Source organism: Balaenoptera ricei, chromosome 1 (assembly GCF_028023285.1).
Source record: "Balaenoptera ricei isolate mBalRic1 chromosome 1, mBalRic1.hap2, whole genome shotgun sequence".
In the NCBI taxonomy this organism is placed as follows: Eukaryota; Metazoa; Chordata; class Mammalia; order Artiodactyla; family Balaenopteridae; genus Balaenoptera; species Balaenoptera ricei.
The window spans coordinates 50782574-50804748 of NC_082639.1; the positions used below are offsets into that span (position 1 = coordinate 50782574).

General features: G+C 42.9%; 1 protein-coding gene across 8 annotated transcripts in view; it reads left to right on the forward strand.

Annotated features, from left to right (window-relative positions):
• FGGY (FGGY carbohydrate kinase domain containing) overlaps positions 1 to 22175 on the forward strand; it is a 411167-nt gene that overhangs the window by 318047 nt on the left and 70945 nt on the right. For 7 of the 8 annotated variants that reach the window (XM_059898898.1, XM_059898889.1, XM_059898942.1 and 4 more), the window contains 2 exons: positions 5847 to 5967; positions 12029 to 12123. In XM_059898898.1, coding sequence (XP_059754881.1) covers positions 5847 to 5967; positions 12029 to 12123 — 216 coding nt within the window. The remainder of the gene's footprint in view (positions 1 to 5846; positions 5968 to 12028; positions 12124 to 22175) is intronic. The other variant, XM_059898937.1, reaches the window with a different exon arrangement.

The following is a 22175-nucleotide window of genomic DNA, read 5'->3' on the forward strand; positions in this document are numbered from 1 at the left end:
GTAAGACAATTTAATGCCATTTTTAAAGAGACTTAGATCTATTAACAAACTCTAGACCATATACTCCCCAAGATACCTCATATGCTTTTGTGTCAAAGATTCTAGGGAGCTTGCCAAAAATAGATGCTTGTCTGTGCAGAAGGAAATTCTAAAGGTCTTTACCTGCTTTACTAGTAGCCTCACATAGCTGAAAGCTAAAAGGAGTTAAAGTCTTTGAACATCATGCTTACCATCTATCTAATTTGTCTTCTAAGTTCATTAAATAGAAGCAAGCAAGTAGATGCCATGTATGCTTGCATTAAGAAGAGCTGGCGTTAAGATTGTCCAGATTTATAAAACACATGATATTGTTCACTTTGCAAAAGGATCCAGTCTGGGGTTCCTTTAAATAGTAAGCTTCCTTGGAGCATGAAAATGTTTATTTTTATAATTAGCTGCTTAAATGAGAGGTTCGGATGGTTAGGGAAGGAGAAAGGGGGGAATTTAAAGTGTTAGAAGCTCATAAACTGAAGATCAATCAAAAATGAAAACAAACTCCTAGAAGCCCAAACATCATTGTCTAAGGACTCTTATTGTCTAGAGGTGATCCATGAGTGAGCTACAGAAGGGTTCTAAACCCTGAAATCACACACGAAAGTTTGCACGTGTGTGCGTGTTAGAAATTGCATTTGAAGGGAGTGGGTCATGGCTTTCAGGATCTCAGGGCTGGTAGGAACCCCAAAATAACAGTTAATCCAGTAAGGCTTAGCTGATCTGGAAATTGAATTGGGGACCAACAGAAAGGAAAAAATCAGTTCACTGAATTGAGAGTCAAAATTTATTTTTCAGAAATATACCTATTTAAACAAAGTACTTTTGTTTATTCATGCTATATGGACATATTTATATGCTATTCAATCTGTTTCTCCACATACCACTTTCATATCCTCATTGCTTCAAATAATAGAATTACATGCATTTTTTCTGTATATCCATGTCATCAACAAAATTGCTTTTCTTATGTTTAGATTTATCCAGGTACCACATACACACAATAAGAGAGCAGAACTGGCCAACTCAATTAGATTAAACAGTCCTTTTTAGCTTATAGACCAATTTGACTGTATCTTCCTGAAACAACTATCTTATTGATTTAATAGCCTGTCCAGTTCAGTAATATCAGTCAGCCTGCTTTATTTATGGTAACTTGATCAAAAAAAGACAATTCTGACATCTATCAAAATGGCGGGAGTTAACTACCATGAAAAAATGAAAATGGAGAACAAAAATACGCATCAGTAATAAAAACAGTTATTTAGCGATCCTGCTTTACAGTAAAGATAATAATAATATCGATAAATAATATAGTTTGGGGGTTTTATATGCCAGGAACTATGCCAAATATTTTACATACGTTATCTGACTTTACCTTATGAGGGAGGTATCATAATCCCCCTTCCGAAGATTAGAATCTAAGCCTCAATGAGGTTAACTAACTTGATCGGTTTCATACAGCTAGTAAGTGGCAGAGCTGGGATTTGAACCCACAGCTTTCTAAAATAAAACTAGGTACACGATGAATTGAGGAGCTTTTTTGTTTGTTTTTGTTTTGTTTCGCTTTGAATTTTTGAATTTTATTTATTTTTTATACAGCAGGTTCTTATTAATCTATTTTATACATATTAGTGTATATATGTCAATCCCAATCTCCCAATAATTGAGGAGCTTTTATTTTCTGATGTTAATATCACTGTGTGAAAAGTCTCACAGTGGAATGAACCACTTGCATTAAAATAAATAATCCTGGAAAAGCAGAGGTCCGTGAGGCTCTTCCTTCTGAGTCCATGCTAAGAGGGGGACACGAAGAACGAGGCCACACAGGATGAGCCAAGGGGCACCATCCTGTGATGACAATCACTGGTCCCTCTCACTGACACCCACTCTCTGTGCCAGGCACCAAACAGGGTACTTCACCCACCCGTGAGTAACCCAGTAAGTAGGTGGGATCGTCCTCATTTTACAGACAGAGGGAACACTGCTTGCCAGGGTCAAACAGCTAGTGTATGGTAGAGTCAGAATCTGAACCTCTGTCTGTCTACTCTTAGGCTTTTGCTCTTTCCATGTTACCATGCTGCATTTTTCTTTGATCGGTTTGTAAAAGCTACATGATTGAAATAAGCCTTCAGGCATTCCCGAGAACAGTTTTGATTTGACACATCTTAGACGACATCATTAATTTAGCCAGGATTGTCTCACAGAGGTCCCCTTACTGGTAAGAAGTCCAAGAATGTATAAATTAGGTTAAACCTAATGCAGGCTGCGGGCTAGGGAGGGCTGGGATGGGGGAAAGCCAACTACATTTTCCCAAGTACTACACACTTGGAAAATCAATTTTGTATGTAATGGGCCGTACATATATTAAAAGCTATCATATTTATTCTGTCCATTGTTTTAATGACCTTTATAATACCATGAAGAGAAGGCAATTTAAGACAGATTTTTCGATAAGGCTATGTTGTATAGTCAGTTGAACTGTGAGGAGTTCAGTCTGTTTTGCAAAAGTATCTGGGTGTTCTGATCTTTTAGTGCATTTGTGCATTTTAATGTGCATTTTAATGAAGCATTCTGATAACAGATATTTTCCCATGATGTTCAACTTGAAAAAAAAAATGTGTTCATTGACTCTGAATATTGCCTTTACACCTATTTGTTGTGAAGTTAAAGTTAAGCAAATTCTTCTCTGTAGTAATATCTATGGTTGATATTTTGTAAGAACGGGATGGAATTAGAGATATTGTAATGAAGTTAACTTGGGACTATGCAAAACCCTCCATGAAGTGAAATTCTCTCTTGACCAAGCTTAATTGAAAGACCTGTCAAACACCCCGTTTATTCATAGCCTGTTCATCTATAGCTTTCTTTGCAGAATAGACCCTTAAAAAGTACTATTTGCATTTGAAGTCTCCCCATTTGCATTTGGTTATGTACATTCCCAGTGGAATAGCCTAATTTTAATTTAAATTTCTCTGTGAAAACATTTTTTCCAGAAAGGTGAGCACAAAATCATTTTAGCACAAAGCCCTTTGGTGGGGCATTTAAAGAGGGTGGAGTGTTTCACACAGTGGCGTCTGGGACACCGAAAGGGAAGGCCCTGTAACTAACCGGGCAGCCCGAGTGGGAAATTCCTGCTGACAATGCCACATGGGAGAGAGACAGGCTGTCACAGCCCCTCTGGAGCGAGTGCCTCTTGTTTGGATTGCTTCTTGCCTTTTCCCAGGGAATGTGCTTTGTGTTACTCTCCTCTCAGGCCTGCTAATCACATGAGGCCTCAGGTCTCTGATTTTAGAAACATCAGAAATATCAATTTTGCATGGCATTTCCATGCATATTGGGAGGCAGCTTCCCCTCCCCTAAGGCAGATTGCATGGCTTTAGGCAAACTATAGAAATCCTAAATGGGGATAATAATATGCAGTTTTTGAGTTTTTCGTGAAATTAGAGGTGATATTAAGGAGCATAGCAGAGTGCCTAGCATATAGCTAATAACCAGAATCGCTCTCATTTCTAAATGCCTTCCATGTACTGGACACTTCTATGAGCTTCAGATACACTGTCTACAGCAGCAAACTTGTAAAATAGATGTTACTGTATTTCATCAAGTCTAAGACCACATTTTAAATTTTTGTTGCATGTTAACATTTCAGACAATCCATGGAGTTATCAAATGAAAAATATGGTGTTATTATTCCCATTTTTAAAATGAGAATTGAGTCATGGAAAGGTTAGGTATGGATTTGATTCAAGAAATAGGTGAAATGCCTGAATACCATCCCAGCTTTTTTTTTAAATTCAAAAGCCATGCTCTTATCTCCTGCAGATTCATGCCCCTAGAGTACACTAGGGTTACCTGGAATCCACAGACACCAAAGGATCCGTGGTAGATATAAGGGCATTTGTAGAACTCCTGAAATTAGTTATAATATTATTTTATATATGACTTTTTTCTGGGGAGGTCAGTAGGTTTTATCATATTCTCAAGAGGGTTCATGACCCCCCAAAAGCTTAAGAAAGAACATCTGGGGGTAATCAGCCATATTCAATAAGCGGGATCTGGCCTTATAGGGTACAACATGTTTTAATTTTTTTTTTTAACACACTACATCTGTGGATGATCTTTGGAGGCCCAAGTTTTACCTAATCCATATTCTTACCATATTCACTAATAACTTCAACAAACCTGAAGATCTATGGGCTGGAAATGCTTGGTTCTGCTCCTGAACTGCCCCCATCCCTCATCATTTACTACACAGCAATCAGGATTTCGCACCCCCCTGGCCCCCAGATCACCCTCTAGCCCTGCCTCTCCCAGAGGCACCCTCTGGCCCCAGGGAGACAGCTCTCTGTAGAGTCCTGTGAAAGAAGCTTCTACATCCCCACCCCCCAGGGGTCAGGGGAGCATCCTGATAACTTCCTAAGCCCTCTTCCTTTATTTTGGTTAAGCCTCTGATGCCGCATGCCCTCAAGCTGAACTGTCTTCTCCTCCTCTGTGCACCTGAACACCATCTTCCCAGCACCACTGTCACACCTTCAGCGAATCTGTGATCCTCTTCTGTCCAGCCCGAACCCCGCCTTCTTGGTGGTGGCACCATCTCTGGCCTCCCAGATCCTTGACCTCCGTATTCTCTCTTGACCTCCTCCTCCCCCTTGACCTTCTCCTCCATCCGCTTCAGCCCCTCACTCGCATGTCCACACCTGGGACTTGGTCATCCCCCAAAGTTGCTTACTCTCTGAACATCTCAAAGGCTATCTTGCCACCAAAAAACCCTCTCCCTCATTTCTCCCCAGAGCCACTTTCTCAATCATCGCCATGCAGCTGCCTCCTAAGATCCTATCACAGTTCATCTTTTTTGTTTTTAATCCTTCTCTCAAAAAAAAAAATGATGATTTTTGGACTTTCAGTTTTCGAACTTTCTAGGAAATTATGATTTTTTTTAGCTACTCGAATACGCTAGCTAAAAGTAATGACTTGTACATTAAGATTCACCTCGATGACCCTATGGTAGTGGTCTCTTGTCAAGCATCAGTAATTTTTACTTTAGTGAACTGAGCAAGACAAGGACGATAGATAACACATTTTCAGAAAAAGGAAGACACAAGGGCTGAAATGAAAATATGGTGAAGCCCTGAACCAACCAGAGCATGTGGTTTCTGCATCATCCGAGATCACTAAGGACTGACTGGGAATGGATTCTGGCACTGGAAGCCTCCTTATTAGAACCACTACCTGGTTTCAGGTGGTAACAAAGGTTCTTTTGCCAGCCTGAAGTCTTGTGTCCTACCTTCTTTGTGCAGTTAGAGCCCTCTTTCCATGTTTCTGCTGCTGAGTTTGTTGGTGCCATTTCCAAGGAACAAACTTCTTTAGTTCCTCTTTAGGGAAGGAAAACTGACTCAGAGATCTCCAACTGTTATCATTGGAGTAGAGCTGCCAATTACTCCATTCCCCGTACCTCATAGAGGACCTGGGCCGTAATGGACACTCATCAAATATGTATTTGAACGAACTGTGTTAATATGAACCGTGTTAACATTGTCAACTCTTTTTGTCAACATTGTATAACTACTGATAGAAGCAAATGGTGCAATGATTCAGAAGGTTTTGGCGTCAGGCAGGCCCAGGTTGGAATTCCTGCTCTGCAACTTAATATAATGGTGTGATCACGGGCAATGTAATCTTGAGTCCTGACTTTCTGAGGTAGTGTATCTAGAGCTCCTAGTGCGGCATCTGGTACTGGGTAAACACTGAGTAAATGTTCCCAATCATTTACCTTTGCTACCGTACTGATGCTTTCTTCTGTTCTTCCCTTTAAGTTCGGGACGCGCCTCATTATAGAGGCCATGGAGTCAGCAGGGCACTCGATCAGCACCCTTTTCCTCTGTGGGGGCCTCGGCAAGAACCCCCTTTTTGTGCAGATGCATGCGGACATTACCGGTAAGTCTAAGAAGAAGGAGAGAAAGTCACTGTAGGCTTGGCAGCAAATGGGCATGGCCAAGATCTAGACAGGGTAGAGAACAGGAAGATATAAGTAGTGTGCCAAATTATTTTGAATATATTGAAATGTATTTTTTTTTCTTAAGACAGCTATGGTTGTCACAGTGGGGAAAGTGACTTCTATGTGTATCTAACGATTGGATCATGGTAAGAAATGAGACACGAGAGGTCAGCAAGGACTAGATCTTAATTCAAGTATTTACTCGACAGTCTTGAGTACCTCTTCTGATCCCCTCCATTGCGGGCAGTATTGAAACTACAGAGATGACGACATGATCCCTGCCCCCAGGGAGCTCAGGGTCTATTGAAGAAGGCAGACAGCAGACATGTCAAATCTAGTGTGGCAAGAGCTCTGAGTGAGAAAAGCACAGGGTATTATGGAAACACCGTGGGCCACCTCGCCCTGGTTTGGACCTGTGACGGTGCAGAGCAGGTGACTGGAGGAAGTGATAAGGAAACTGTTTGAAGAAAGATTGCAGAGCCCAGCCATGGTGGAAGCTGTGGGTGTCTGGCTGCAGATGGGGGTTTGGGCCCTAAGACCCCCAAGATCCTGTGATTCCTTCTCGGCTCATCAGAGTCAGGGATCGTGACACAGATGGAGAGAATCCAGGGTAATGGGCTGATCTCTCTGTGATATGAGCAGACAAAAGCAGAGCAGGATCTGTAGTGCAGACCCCTGGGCCCCATAGGCAGGAGGCTTGCTGCTACCCCAGAGGCTGGCCTGGGCTTCCATCCCTCTAGACCTGTGCCCTCATGCCCCTTGCTCCTTTCTCTCCCTGTGTCTCCTGGGGACTGATGTCCCCCCTCCCCACCCCATCCCGGGGTGGCCAGGCACCAGGGCTGGGCAAGGATAGGGAAGTAGGAGAGAATTGGACCCTGCTCACAGCCCCACCTCCAGTCTCATCTGAGCCCACCCTCCACTGGCCTCTGTTCATCATGATCTCTTGCTGTCCCCTGTCCCCTGGATTCCTTACCTCTGACAGCTGGGTGGGTCCAGGTTTCTGCCCCTGACTCTCCCTTCCCCGTCCAGGCCATGCAGATCCCTGCAGGTGAGAGCTTTCCCAAACATGATGGGCAAAATTTACCCCCTGCACATCGTGAGATCAAACTAAATAAGTTACTGATCCCCATCTTAAAGGTAGGCAGACTGAGGCACAAGCCAGAGAACAGTATCAAAAAGCACACAGTCTAAGGGTAAATATATAAAAATAGGTATAGAAATGACTACCGTTAACCACGCTCCCACTCTGTGTTGATATGAATCACCCTATTTACATTGAATCCGCACACACCACCAAAAGGTAGAAATTGGTGTCCCCGTCTTACAGACAAGGAAACTGAGGGTCAGGAAGGTGAGTTAAATTAACTGTCCAAGGTCAGACACCCAGTAGGGGCAGGACCAGGATTGTACCAGATGTGTCCAGGCCCAGCGTCCCCTACACTATGCTCTGACCCAGGTTTCTTAACTTTTCTGCTCAGTTTGTAACCATTTGATGATGACTCCTCCTTTCCTAAAGTGTCCAAAACCTATGGCAGTAGGCCATTCTGAGGCAGAAAGAAGAAAGACGTAAAAAGGAGCCCAGATTACCTTAGATTTTTCCTAGGAGAAAAGCCATGACTACATTTTATCTCAAAGTCAGCTAGCTTGTTCAAGTACAGTTCAGACTTAAAATCTGATCTGTGAGTGACTTTTTAATTTCCAGCCTCCAAATAGCCACCAAAACCTCCTACCTGGATTCAGGAGGGGAGATAAAATCAACCTTGGCTAACACATCACCCAAGGGAATGGGAAACAGGGCCCCCCAGAGCAGGGCAGCCTGTGAGACCCAGGTCCTGACTCTGCACCGCTGCTCCAGCCTTTACGAAAGTGAGTTCTCTTCCAGGCCTCACACCCCTGAGCTGACTCAGAAGCAGGGGTGCAGTGGCTTCAGAGAAAGTTCTGCTTTGGAAACTGTTCTCCTTCAGGCTCATGAATGAAAAGGCTGTTAATCGTTATTTGGATTCCAATTGAAACTGGACCCTTTGTCTCTGACTGTGGACCAGTTACAGTTCCGGACAAAGGGGCCTTTTCTTTGGCCTGAAACTCCTCTGCCTTGGGAAGCCGGTGATTGACAAGTGATGGCAAAGTGCATCTGCCTTTAAATGCTTTGGGTTCTGCTAAACTCATTAATGCGTCAGATAAAATAGTTCACATTCCAGGCAAAGCTGCCTTCTTCCTCTCCTTCACCCAGCATTCTGAGAAAAGAACACATTTGCATTTGTTTCTGCAAAAGATGGGTACACAAGCCGGGGGTGTATAGGTAGAGTGTTTGGTGCCTTTAAACGTTGTAATTGCTCTAGTTTTCCTGCAAAGAAAGCTGTAGAAAGAACCATAGACCTGGTACATGATTCTCAGGAATACATGTGAAAAACACAATGGAATTTGGGAGATGCTTTGGAGATAGAGTGGAGTAATGGAAAGAGCAGGGGACCAGCTCTGTGACTTTGGGCAAGTTGCTTTACCTCTCTGAGCCTCATTTCCCTCTTCTGAAAGGTAGAGACAATATTATTTCCCTCAGATAGATCATGCTGAGGAATTAATACTCACAAGTTTGTGAACACCAGTCTCTGTGCTTCACTTAAAATAGGTGTTCAATGACTGTTAGCTCACTTCTTCCCTGAAGGCAGCCCCACGCCAAAAAGGTGGTGCATTTCAGAAAAAAAGGAAGTTAAATATTTTGTAAGCAAATCTTTGCCATTTGGGGAACAGTTTGCTCCTGCCCTGGGCAAGCAGGGAGAGTAGGGTTTTGCCAACTTGGGAAATGTCCTCTACGTGAGGAGGAAGAATCTCCTTGTACCCTGGGCATATAGTTAACTGTGGTTTCAAGAAATACTTGGTGTGTACTAAGTAATTGTAGGTTTCCCTCACTGACTTGGGACTAAATGTTCCTCCTAAATTTTGTTTTGTAGAATTCTGGCAGTTTCAGTAGGGGTTTCCCTCTTCCTGCCTTATTCATTATTTCACTCATTTACTCCTTCATGTATTCATTCTCTGAGTACACATGCTGAGCTTGGTGCGGGCATGCAAAGAAGAACAATAATGTCCTGCCAAGAGGGCCATTACAAACAGAAAAAGTGCTCTCGTGCTCTGACCACTGTCCAGCGAGGACGGGGTACCCAGAGGACGCTGGTGGCAGTGTGAGTCAGATCCAGGCAGAGAACAGATGACACACTCAGATTGGATTAACTGGAGAACACTCGAATAAAGGGTCTATTTACAGAGGTGTGGGCAGGGTTGAGGGAAACCCCAGTCACCAGGCAGTACCGTGGGGCTGCTCGCAGTCTGACCTCCCCTAGACTTGCAGGGGCTGGGGCAGCAGGTAACCCACCTGAGACTGAGTGGCTACGTGAAGAGGGGCCGCGTGGCTGGAGACGAGCTCAGTCCAGGATGTGGCCGGAGGACAAAGGGGCTACAGACTTTGTCCACACGGCAGTGTCCCAGGACCCAGAACAGGTGTTGAGGCCGAGGTGAGAAGAGGGTGGGAATAACTGAGATGCGGTAAACATTAAGAATCATAATAGCTAATGCCAATTTAGTGCCTCCTCTAAGCACTTTTAACCCTCACAGCAACTCTGTGAGATCAATGGAATTTTAACCTCATTTTGCATCTGGGAAAACAGGCACAGAGGGGTTAAGTAACTTGCCTAGGATCACACAGCTAAGGCAGGGAGGAAGCCAGAATTCAAACCCTGGCAGCTTGGCTCCAGAGCACTCTGGGCTGCAACTGGAGAGCTGATGGGGGATCCACCCGGCTCCTCTGGCTTCCCGTTCCCGAGGAGAGGGGCCTGTGAGTAGTTCCTCCCTGCTCAGACCAGTGAGGCTTTGACAGGGTAAGGAGGGCTAGGAGGCGAGCAGCACGTGGAGTGCTGGCTTCTAAAAAGTCCCAGGGCCGTGGGATGGTCATGGTCACACCCCCGTCCCCATGATCCCCAGACTCTGCAAAAGCTTGCGGTGCTCTCTCCTGATGCAGCCAACACAGCCCTTCCGCGTGGCCTGGTGTCTTTCCTGATCCTCTGGATGGTTGATGGGCACCTGCCCCATCCTTTCCCTGCTGGTCCACTTTCCAACCCAGATGAAGTGCATGGAGGAGGGCTTCACCTCTCACTGAGATTCATCCTAACAATAGCGGCCACCACTCTCAAGGGCTTATCATAGGCCAGGAAATGTGTTAAGCCCCATATGTGCCCTTTTTCATTGATCCTCACAGCAAATCTGTTATCATCCCCATTTTACACAGGGAGAAACTGAGGCTAAAGGGTTTAAGTGACTTGCTGAAGGACACAGGGCTAGTGGAACCAGGTCTGAGCTTTTCCCAGAGACCCCACCCCACCTGATACTTGTCAGCAAAGTCTCCAGTGCTGGCCCTGCAGTGTGGTGCTGGTACTCCTAAGTCCCCTGGGATATGTGTGGGAATTCTGTCCTCCACCCCCTTTGTCTGGGACGGCTGGGGCAGCTGCCCCAGCCCTGGAGTAGGACAATGAGTTAGGAGATGGTGGGAGCACAGAGGAGGATGTGTCAGGGAACTCTTACCAGAAAAGATAGGAAGAGAAATCCAGTCTTTGGAAAAATAATGTCTTGAGTAGAGGAAGATCTCATAGGTCTGGCCACAGAGCTTACCTCTGTGGAGTTTGCTGCCATCTCCTGATTAGCAAATATATTTATATTTTATGTACGTTTCTTTTCATATACACACACATATAAAATACTAAGAATTCTAACTTATTCCTATTCACCTTAAGTCCACTGTGAACCTTCAGCCTCTGGCAGTTGTCATGTGGAGTGTTCCTCCCTGCCTGGTGGACCCCTACTCATCCTTCAAATGCTTGTTTAATCCTGAGCTCCCCTGCTCTGACCCCCTTCCCCATCTCGAAAATTCATTCATTCATCATGTAAGCAGTTACAATGCGCTAGACGCAGCTCTCAATTCCAGGGATTCAGCAGTGGACAAAAAGTCCCTGCCCTCATGGAGCTTATGTTCTAGCAGGCAAGACAGACAGTAAACAAGAGAAGTAATAACACGGTGTTGGAAGGCAATGAGGAAATCATGAGGCGGGTAAGGGATGTTGTGGGTAAGTTGTCATTTAACTTCAGATGGTCAGGAAAGCCGCAGTGGCGGGGGGGGGGGGATATTTGCACAGACTTGCAGGAGGGAGTTGCCATGGGGACATCTGGAAGCAAGTGACCCAGACAGAAGGAACAGCACAAGCAAGGGCCCTGAAGCAGATTCAAGAAAGAGCAAGGAGGCCGGGCAGTGTGGCCCGGAGGAGAGGAGAAACCAGTCAGGGTGGAAGAAGTGGCACCGGTCCTGGAGGGCCTTGTCAGCCTTGGTAAGGGCTTTGGCTTGTACTCTGAGGCCCCTGAAGGAAGGATTCATCACACCCTCTCTCACTACTTCCCTTTCCTTAGTGCATCTCAGTTGGAAACCCAACCCCCTGTGTGGGCTTTATCTCTCTCTCATCCATTTCCCCTTTGAGACCTGAAGAGCAGGACAGTCTTATTCATCTCTATATCACTGGCCCCGCAGAGCGCTTTGTAAATGTTTGTTTAACTACTTGAAATGGCAGGTAGCAGCTAGCAGAAGCCTGGAAAACCTGGGCAGAAAGGTCTCCTGAGTTCAGATACATATAGATAGATAGATGATAGATAGATAGATAGATAGATAGATAGATAGATAGATAGATAGATATAGATATAGATAGATATAGATATAGATACAGATACAGATATAGATATATGGTGTTGGCTTCCAGGGGACCCTTGGCTACTGCAGCGGCAGGCAGAGGCAGGGAAGTCCTTTAGAGCCAGGTAATCCCAAAGAACAGGGAACTGCAAGGGGGAGGGGAGGGAGCACTGCCGCTGCCTTTACATCAGGTGTTTGTGCTGCTGGAGCTGCTGGCCGGCTCCCCACGTGGCCCCTGGCCCGACTACTCCCTAACCAAGGTGTGGCCTTGTCCTGCGCAGGCATGCCTGTGGTCCTGTCGCAAGAGGTGGAGTCTGTTCTCGTGGGTGCTGCTATTCTGGGGGCCTGTGCCTCGGGGGATTTCGCTTCTGTGCAGGTACGTGAGGACCGAGGGGTGGGCCGCGGCCCCTCCCCTGTCTGGGGCTGTTCTTCCTCTTGACAGCAGTGCACGTCTTGCAAAGCACACACAGGATGTAATTAAGAAATGATAGGTTCCAGCCAGGGAAAGCACAAACACTTCTAGCCTCAGACATATTTATTGCAGTTTTCGTTTGACTTGGCCTCCGTTACTGTCAGTCGTTCTGTCTTTCTGTTGGTTTTCTTTTTTTCTCCTTTAAAATAGCTCTTATATTATTTCATTTGAATTTCCCCTTGACCATTTTTCTTGTAGCAAGTGAAACAGGTAAGGTACAAAACAAATTTTTCATGTGAATTTCTGATTTGTATTTGCTTCTTTCATCTCCCCCCACCACTTTTCAAATACCTATGAGGTCTCTTTCAACAAGGGACACAAACGAAAATGTTAGTAAAAGGGAGTTAGAAGAAGAAATGAGGAACAAAGATACAGGAAGAAGGAAACAACTCGATGGCAGTGATGGAGCAGACAGTTTGACTCTGAGCTTCCTGGCAGCCAAGACAAAAAAGAACACATGATAAGTTACATAATTCTTATTTTCAAAAAGAGGAAGCATGCTCATTTCTTTGGGAGACAAAGCTTTTCCTACCACTGAATTGCAAAAGACATTTCACATGTGAGTTTTATGGAGAGACTTTGAGTGGTAAAATAATAGGATTAACAATAGGTTTACAAAAAAGGTAGAGAAGCAGTATAGGTTAAGGCTGAAAGCACAAGCTCCGAAGTCAACCCTCGCTTGACTTCCAACTAGTTCTGTAACCTGACCGTTCTGCTCTCCACTCCACTTCTTTATCTGTAATGATAATCAGGAGCACATTATGAGTTCTTTCTCTGGACCAGGAATGCACGTTCAGTCCCGCAACAGCTCTATGATTCCCATTTTATAGTTGAAGAACCTGAGGCAAAAAGAAGTTAAATAACTTGGCTTACGTTGAAGCAGCTAGTAAATGCCAGAACCAAGAAGTCTAGCTCCCAAGTTGTAACTGAAAGTTGAAGAAATATTTGTTCAGCTGAGCACCAGAGAGCTTAAGTGACTTGCCCACGGTCTCAAAGTCAGGACTAGAAGCCAGGTTTTCCACCAGTAGCCCAGTAATGAGAGCTTTATTTATTGTGACCCTCTTACGTACCAAGAACTATGCTAGGTGCTTTTCATATAACCTTCCTGGTACCTCTCACAACCCACACAGGCAACAGAGATCCAGAAAGATTATGGAACTCAAGTGTACACTATTGGAAGTGGTCACATGCAAGAGTCTGATACCAATATCTGTGCTCTTTGTGCCACATTTTGGGAAGTGTGGTGCATGGCACCCTGCCCAAGCCTCTCAAGTTGATGCTTGTGAAATATCTCTTCCAAAGAATTGAACCCACTCATGAATGCGTGTGGATCTTAACTGGAGTTTTTAAACAAAGATGGTAGAGTTTTCAGCTTTTTTCTGGATTTTCTGGTGCTGTCTCAGGAACATCACATGGAGATGTTTATTTATTGTTGAAATGTCAGTGACTTGTCAATTATTATTTTAATGTGTTGATTTATGAAGATGTTCTCATAACTAGGTGCCTTGCACTTCCTGGGACAAAGCATAATTGCCAAAACAAAACAGTAGAGTTGCTTACTAAGGCCCTGCATAGGTTAATGCATATTATGGACTGGAAGTTTCTGTCCCCTCAAAATTCACATTTGAATCCCTAACCCCACAGTGTGATGGTATTTGGAGATGTGGCCTTTGGGAGGTGATTTTGATTAGATGAGGAAATGAGGGTGGGACCTTTATGCTGAGATTAGTGCCCTTATGCGATGAGACACCAGAGCTTACTTTCTCTCTGCCATGTAAGGACACGGCAAAAAGGGGGCCATCTGCAAGCCGGGAAGGGAGCCCTCACCAGAGCAGCCATGCTGGCACCTTGATCTTCGTGCCTCCAGAACTGTGAGAAAATGAATTTCTATTGTTTAAACACCCAATCTGTGATATTTTGTTATGGCAGCCCAAGCAGATGAAGACACCTTGTTGAATCTTGACAGTCTCCATGCCTGCGGGATAAGGCTTTTTATTCCTGTGTTATATATGAGGAAACCCAGGCTCAGAGAGGTTTCAAGAAATTTGCCCAAGGCTGCAGTTAATAAGGGGCAGAAGCAGAACTGAAATCAAGGTCTCTCTGGATTATATCCTCTGTTGATTTTCATTCTTTTTTTACTTTAGCCTAATTTTTTTTTTTCTTGAAAAAAAAAATTTGGCTTCTTAAATGTTCAAAGGTGAATTTCCTGAAAAGAAATGTCATTGGTCACAAATCAGGAGACAGTCTGCCACTGAAACAGAGTAGTGTGACAAGATCTGACTGCTCTATCAGATACTTCATACCATGCTTTGTGGCACCTCATTGACATCTTAGTCAAATCTGGAGTTTCTAGCTCTGAGAAGATTCCACTCACATCCTCTCCTAAGTGGAAACTGAGCTTCATCCCACACTGACATCTTCTTCACTACATAATATTTTCCCTTAATATTCTGGAGCAGTATCTAAGATATGGTAGATTGAAAATTGTAATTGTTGACTTGAGTAGCAGCTGCAAGGCTCACAACATCTTAAAGACAAGTTCATGTCTCCTATTCAACCCGAGGAATTATGTGCCTCTCCTGACTATTTTTAGGAGCCACTGTAATCTAGTAAAGAAAGCCCCCAGGTGCCAGAGACCTGAATCTTACCTGTCATCACATGCCTGAGGGAATCCGTGTGGTCTTAACCTCTGTGCATGGTTGTTGTACATCTTCAAACAATGTCACTTGGCCTCTCCAGGTGCTCATTTCATTTGTTTGTTTTATTTCCTTTTTAAAAAATGTTTAAATAAGAATTGCCATTCCTGTGGAACTGCTGAGATAGAGCCTTTGAAAGATTCAATGGCCTCCGTGAAGCCCAGGTATAATTGTCAACATTGTAATAATGATTATATTTGGAAATGTAAATGCATGTCAACTTGGCTTCATTCACCCCTCTCTAAAGAAGAGGTGCCAACCTATGTGCCCCAGGCCTGGAGACCAGCTCAGGATTCTGGCAAGTTGAGGTGAAAAAGAATTACTTCCTCCCTGTGATTCATATTTTTCAATCTGAACTTCAACACAGTTTTTTCTTTGAACTTCAAAGATCCTAGCTTGATCTTCAGGGTGCCTGGCACTCCTTCCTGTAAGAAAGCTGAGCAGAGCTTGCCAGCAGCTCAATGATTCCAGCAGTCCAGATGTTTTGTCTTCTCATAGACCACACATCTGGTCGTTGGATAAAGGATTTCACTTCTTATCTAGATGGGCAGACTTTGGTAGACTCAGCCAGAGTCATCTCCTTCAGAATGAAGGAAAGTCATCTCCTTCATCTTCCTTCAGATGAAGGAAAGGCTAAGAAGACTCCAGAAGACCCAGGCTGCAGACCTAAGGAAGAGTCCTACGTGCCCAGGGAGACAGGGTTTCCCAATTTCCTAGGCCCATGAATGGATGACTTCAGCCAGGGGTAGAGCGCTATACCTTCCTTTGGCGGTACCAACAGATCAGAAGGACTTAGAAATGTGGATTTTACTTACAGCTATTGCAAACTTCTATATATTTTAATTCTGGGGGAAGTTTATCAGCTGGAGGGAAAGGGACAGTGGATGGAACTTTCTGATGGGGGTATTAATGGGCGAGATTGGTTAAGTACAAGGTCCATTGCTATTCCAAATTTTGAAGCCTGCTGACAGTTCCTGCTTCCACCTCTTGTTCATTTATCCGTTCATATTCTCATCCTCAGAGTCTCTCTCTCCCCCTCTTCCTCTGCCCTTTCCTACCCTCCCTTCCTTTAGACAACTAAAGTCTTCCTGCTATTCCCTTTCCAAATTAGGATCTCACAAAGGGTAGTTATAGCCGTCCATCTGCATTAAAGAGTAGAATGACTAATAATATCTTAAAGAATTGTCCCTCTCCAGAAATGGTGTTCTCCTTTTAGTAGTTTTCAAAACTATTCTTCCACTAGACAGTGTGACAAGTATGATGTCACAGTTGTCTTTGTATCTGCAGCTTAATAAAATGGAATCAAATCACAGAGATGCCATTTTCATGGTAAAAGTTCAGCTATTGAGTAAGTGGGAGGGGATGCAAGGAAGGTGGTCTCCCTCCCTCCTTATAGTTATCCAGGCAGTCTTGGCATCTGTGGCCTTTCCACCTGACCACTCCCCCATCCCTAGAATGTCACCCATCGCTCCTCTGGCCATCGGTGTGCTCCAAAGTGATCCTCTCAAATTCTGTATATCCTGGAAAGCAAATAATTATAATTAGAAGTTGGGAGCATCCCATAACAATTCTCTAGGCTCCCAGGCCCTGGGAAATTAACACACTGGAAAAAAATCACTTTATGAACTATCAACATGCTTACATTTCCTAAGCACAGACAATAGAGAGGTGCTAAGAAATGCAAAGGACACATAAAACAAGAAACCAGTTTCAAGATGCCGTGAGAGAAAACTCAATCCAATGGCAAAGAGGCAGAAATACAAAATGGCTTTCCACTTTCTGCTTCCTTCAGCCCCTCTGCAGATGTCATTAGCTTCCCGTAATGTCTTATCTTAAAAGAAAGTTTCTTTCCCCCCAAGACTATTTATATAAAATAAGCTTTAATTCTAACTGTGCTATTGATATTTATCTTGACACCCACCCTTCCCCCCAAAAAAAACAGTAGAGGAAGCATCTGAAGCAAAAATCAGCAGAAGGAGACAGTGACAAGAGATCAAAATGAATTCAGCCATCATTTTAATGGTAGTACCAGAGTAAAGAAAATAAGCCCTTGGAATCAACCAATTAATCAAAACCCTTTTTTCTCCCACGGTGTGAGGGTTGCCGCCTCTGTAAACCATTGACTCCGTGCGTTCCCACCATCAACTTTCCCTGTCACGTTCCAGACAGACTCCTGTGTCTCGCAGACCAATGCATCTAAGTGGCCAGTGGAGAGCGGTGATTACTCACCCTTTCTGTAATGTGTGCCCACAGGATAAACTATCCGCACTGACCGCAGTGGTCTACCCTCAAGGTCAGTCCTTGCAAACATCCTCACTGCTTAGCTGAAGCCTCTCCTTCTGTTCTTTTTCATGAAATTTACTTCATTTAGAGCCAGTTTATATTCATCACCTATTATGTGCTTCAAAGCCTGTTATTTTTTTTATGCTATACAATACGTATCCATTCTGTTTTATTTTGTGAGAGTCAACTTTCTGTGTTTTTTAGTCCTGTTTGGCTTCCTGTCACCATAAATACCAGTTTTACATTTTGCAAAGTGAATTTGATTACCATGATCTTGCTTTCTGGAGGTTTGGAAAGACTGATATATAATAGATGTTCAGAAATATGAAACCATGCCATTTCTTGGCACGTTCAATCTTAATTTGCTGGGTTTCCTTCCTTTTTCTGGAATACAACTACTAATTCATGTTCATTGGGAAAAAATAAGAAAATTCAGTTAAGCTGAAAGAAAAATATGAAAACACTGATATTACTACCCTAAAACAACCACTATATTAGATTCTGGCTTCTATCTTTGTAATCTTTTTTACATACTTTTAAATCATTTTATACTTTTCTAAATTACAAAACTGTGTTCATACAATGCATATTGTTTTGTAGCCTTTTTTCCGCCACCCAAAAATACATAGTAAACATCTTTATTTATCATGTTTGTAGGCTGTACAATTTTCTGCCCCATAGTATACCAGCGATCCCCAACCTTTTTGGCACCAAGGACTGCTTTCGTGGAAGAAAATTTTTCCACAGATGGGGGTGGGTGGGCAATGGCTCAGGCGGTAATTCCAGCGATGGGGAGCGGCCGATGAAGCTTCGATCCCTTGCCCTCCGCTCGCCTCCTGCTGTGCGGCCCGGTTCCTGACACGCTGCGGACCAGTAGTGTTCCGAGGCCCCGGGGGTTGGGGACCCCTGCTATATACCATGACTTATTTCCCCAGTCCTCTAGTTTTGAATACTTAGGTTGTCTCCGTTGTTTTAAAGAATGCTGCAACTAACGTCTCTGTATCTAAATTTTTGCCCACACCCTAAATTATTTACACAAACTAAATTATGGAGGTATAGTTGTTTGGTCAAAAAGTTTGCCTAACTTTTAGGATTTTGATACATATTAGCACTTTATACTCCCACCAATAGTGTGTGAAAATTCAGGGCTCACATTCCTTGTGTATAAGGCATCTTTTGCTGTGAATTTTAGTTTCATTTGGCTTTCATTCCCAGGTCTCTTAAAATCCTATTTATTTCACATATGGTCCTGATACTATCATTTTTTTTTAAGTAACCTTTTGCCCTTTGCTGCTTAAGCATGTGTTTCAGGAGATAGGAGATTCTGGTTTCTAATTAAATGGATTCAGGTTTCTGATTGGATTTTCTGTATCCTGTCCCATATGTGAGTGCCTCATAGAAAATCAACAGAAAACCTGAAATGGTAATTAATAGTTTAAAGAAGGGTTAAATTAAGAATGCGATGCTGGTCCTAACATTCTTTATACTTATTGCCATACCTGGTTAACAGTACATTCTTATCTTTTTGAGAATTGCTCCCACTCAAAAAAAAAAAAAAAAAACCAACAACAAATTCAGGTTCTGATTAATTATACATCTCCTTGTTCCAACCCAATTGGCAGAATGGCACCATGGATATAAAAGTCAAAAATTAGTGCAAAATTAGAATTCTATTTTTAGGAAATTATTTCAATTTGTAAGATATGTGACATTTGACTCTCCTGTTCCTTACAGGGTGATCCTGGAACAGGGCCTGTTACTTTCCATCCTTTGTCATTCATAGAATCCTTGCATCAACCAGTGGATGTTAACAGTCCCCACTGTGCAGATGAGGACAGTGAGGCATGGAGAGGTCATATGACTTTGCTTGATACAAAGTCCATGCTCTTTTTGTTCCATCAAACCATGTTCTTTATATTCCAGTAAATATATATCTGTTGCTCGGAAAAAGTGTAGATTCCAGTATAGCACTTTAGCTGAGCTTCTACAGGGTAGTATGGTTTATAGAACATATCAGCAGCACATGTTTAGCCTCACTGCTTGGTTGAGTATGGGACATAGAAATAAAAAGAAAAAATGTACCCTCTTTGGTTTGGAAATTTTCTAATTCCTTTGCCTGGAGAAGACTTCATACCATACTCCCAGTAGTGTTTTGTTTTATTTATTTGTATTTAATCATAATCTGTCCATTTACTTTTTATACAGATATATATAAAAAAGCACTTTAATTAAGAACTTTAATTAAACGACACTTTTTATAGTATTGTTATTAACACAAAGATTTAGGCTAACAAATATTTTTTCCAAATATCTCCCTCCCCTTGCAGTTTTTACTCAGGAACTTAAGATTTGGGCTTTTATAAAAGAAAACAGTGGCCAAACATCTACTGAGTACTTTAGAAACTTAGAAGGGTTTCAGAACTGTATTTCTAAAATAAAGTTTACCTACCTCTTTGACTTCATTTTGTTCAAGACAACATTTTATACTGGTGCAAATCTGAAAAAATATGTTAGATTATTTAGTAGAAATGAATGCCTGTAAGTACTTAATTCCTCATTCTAATGATCATTTATGCTTTTACTTTTTATAATAAATGTCTTAGTTGGAATAAATCAGAAATGAATAAGTAGGACTTTTTTTTTTTCTCCCTTTAAGCTAGGATGTCATGAATAGATTATCCATGCTGTATAAATTTAATATTCAACACAGTAAATTAGGGTATGGAACCAAATAAGAGATGAGGGAAGACAAGACCTTTAGTTAAATCAGGAATTGTCTGTAATTGGGAAAAAGTTCTGAAAAATGACTACACACACACACAGTCATATACACATACATACCACATACCACTGGACAAAGTTTGATTCAGAGTCATGGAATGTTTAGAGGTCTTACTGAAGTCTATGAAAGACTTTTGGTTCCATCATTGAGGCAAATGATCAAGAAGTATGCAAAAGAAGAAATACCATTATTACAGTTGCTTATTGGAGGTGTTTGATACGCTGCAATGAACCATAAAGTACCACGTGTGTAGAAACTTGGATGGCATGTCTCTCATCATATGCATATCAAAGAAATTTGAACATTTAAAAATTTAGTACCATGTTAAAAGTTATACATAAGGAAATTTCCTATACTATTATCATCATAATTTTACAAGTGAAGAAACAGGGTAGGAGGGTTTAAGTGACTTACCAAAGCCCATGGCTAGAAATGGATGGAGCCAGAATCCAAGGCCTAGCCTAGGATTTCAAAGCTGAGGATTGTTCAACTTGGTCATACATGGAAGTGGACTCCTCTGGGGCTGAGTGTGATAGCCATTATTTTAAAAAACTAGTACCAGTTTTTTAGACAACTAGAATTTTTAAAATTTATTTTATGGAAGTGTAGTTGATTTACAATGTTGTGTTAATTTCTGCTGTGCAGCAAAGTGATTCAGTTACACATATATATATTCCTTTTTGTATTCTTTTCCATCATGGTTTATCACAGGATATTGAGTACAGTTCCCTGTGCTATACAGTAGGACCTTGTTGTTTATCCATCCTATACTAGTTTGCATCTGCTAATCCCAAACTCCCAATCCATCCCTCCCCCACTCCCCCTCCCCCTTGGCAACCACAAATCTGTTCTCTGTGTCTGTGAGTCTGTTTTTGCAGACAACTAGAATTTGAATGTACATTAAAATGTCCCTGTGTTAGTCAAGGCCCCCACAGAAGTTACCTTCAAATTAGGGTAGTTTTAGAGAGTTTAGTAGAGGGACTATTTACAGACTGGGGACCGGCCCTGGAGAAATCACAAGGGAGGATATAGTATGCTGGGGTTTGTAACAGCTGGACCTTAAGAGGTGAAGGGAGAGCACAGTTACTGGAGCCCCTGAGCCCCAGAACAGAGGGCTGTGTGGAGGCGGCCGAGTCAGCTGGCTTGCCAGTGACCCTGGAAGTGAAGAGCTGGATTATTGTTCCCATCCTCCTCCGGCTCTCTGACTTACTGTCGGGCTCCCCACTGGCTGGAGTCAAAGTCAGAGGGCAAGAGAGCTCATTGATATAGTCCGTACAAGTGAGCCCGGCTCAGCTCAGAGAAGGGTGGGAGGGGGTCTTTAGGAGCGAATGCAGCTGTCCTCCACAGTCATCCAGACTGGGCTGTGCAGGTCTGTCTGTGACCAGAGGCCAAGCTGTGAATTGTTTGTTACAGATTTGCAATGAGATAAGGGACTTGCATCAGAATGTAAATCAATTACAACATTTTGTTCGTAGCAAGATGTTCCCAATGAGAGAATCAGGGTGTTTGTTTACTTTCTGGAGCAAACTCCTTATGTCATTATGAACGGGCCCTTTGAGTAACACTGATCAGATCTGTCAGCTCTGCAGGTGACAGACAGGCTAGGGTGCTCAAAAGGGACCCACTTATCCCTGCTTTCCTTTTTCTGCCTTCCCTTCTGCTAAAGACAAGAAAACTGTGCCTCTTCTGAGCTGGGCACTGTGCTAAGGTACTTGAGATGCCATTTGATTCTTGCAAGGTAGGTTATTCACCTCACCATTACAGATAGGAAACTGAGGCTGAGAAAGTTTAAATAACAGATCCATCATCTAACAAGTAGCAGAGCTGGCGATTAAATCCAGAGCTGACTCCAAAACCTGTGTTTTTTGTATAGGCTGCCCTAGGGCCATGCTTAAAATTATCTGACATTAATACCCAGGAAACAATGTAGGGTTCTAGGGGGATTGCCTTGTTTGGAGACCTATGGCTGTGTTCTCTGTTATTGGTAACAACCACCAATTCATGGTTTCTGGGAATAGACACACCCCAACTCCCAAAAAATCAGACAGCACCATTTATGGGTCCCATGTTACTCTGCTTTACAAGGCCTTTCCCAGCCCAGCCAGCCAGATCAGAAGGTGAAGTCAGTTTGTTTCTAAGTGGCTCTTGTCTGTTTCTATCTCTTTTTAAATCTGGGAGGTGGGGGAAGAAGATGG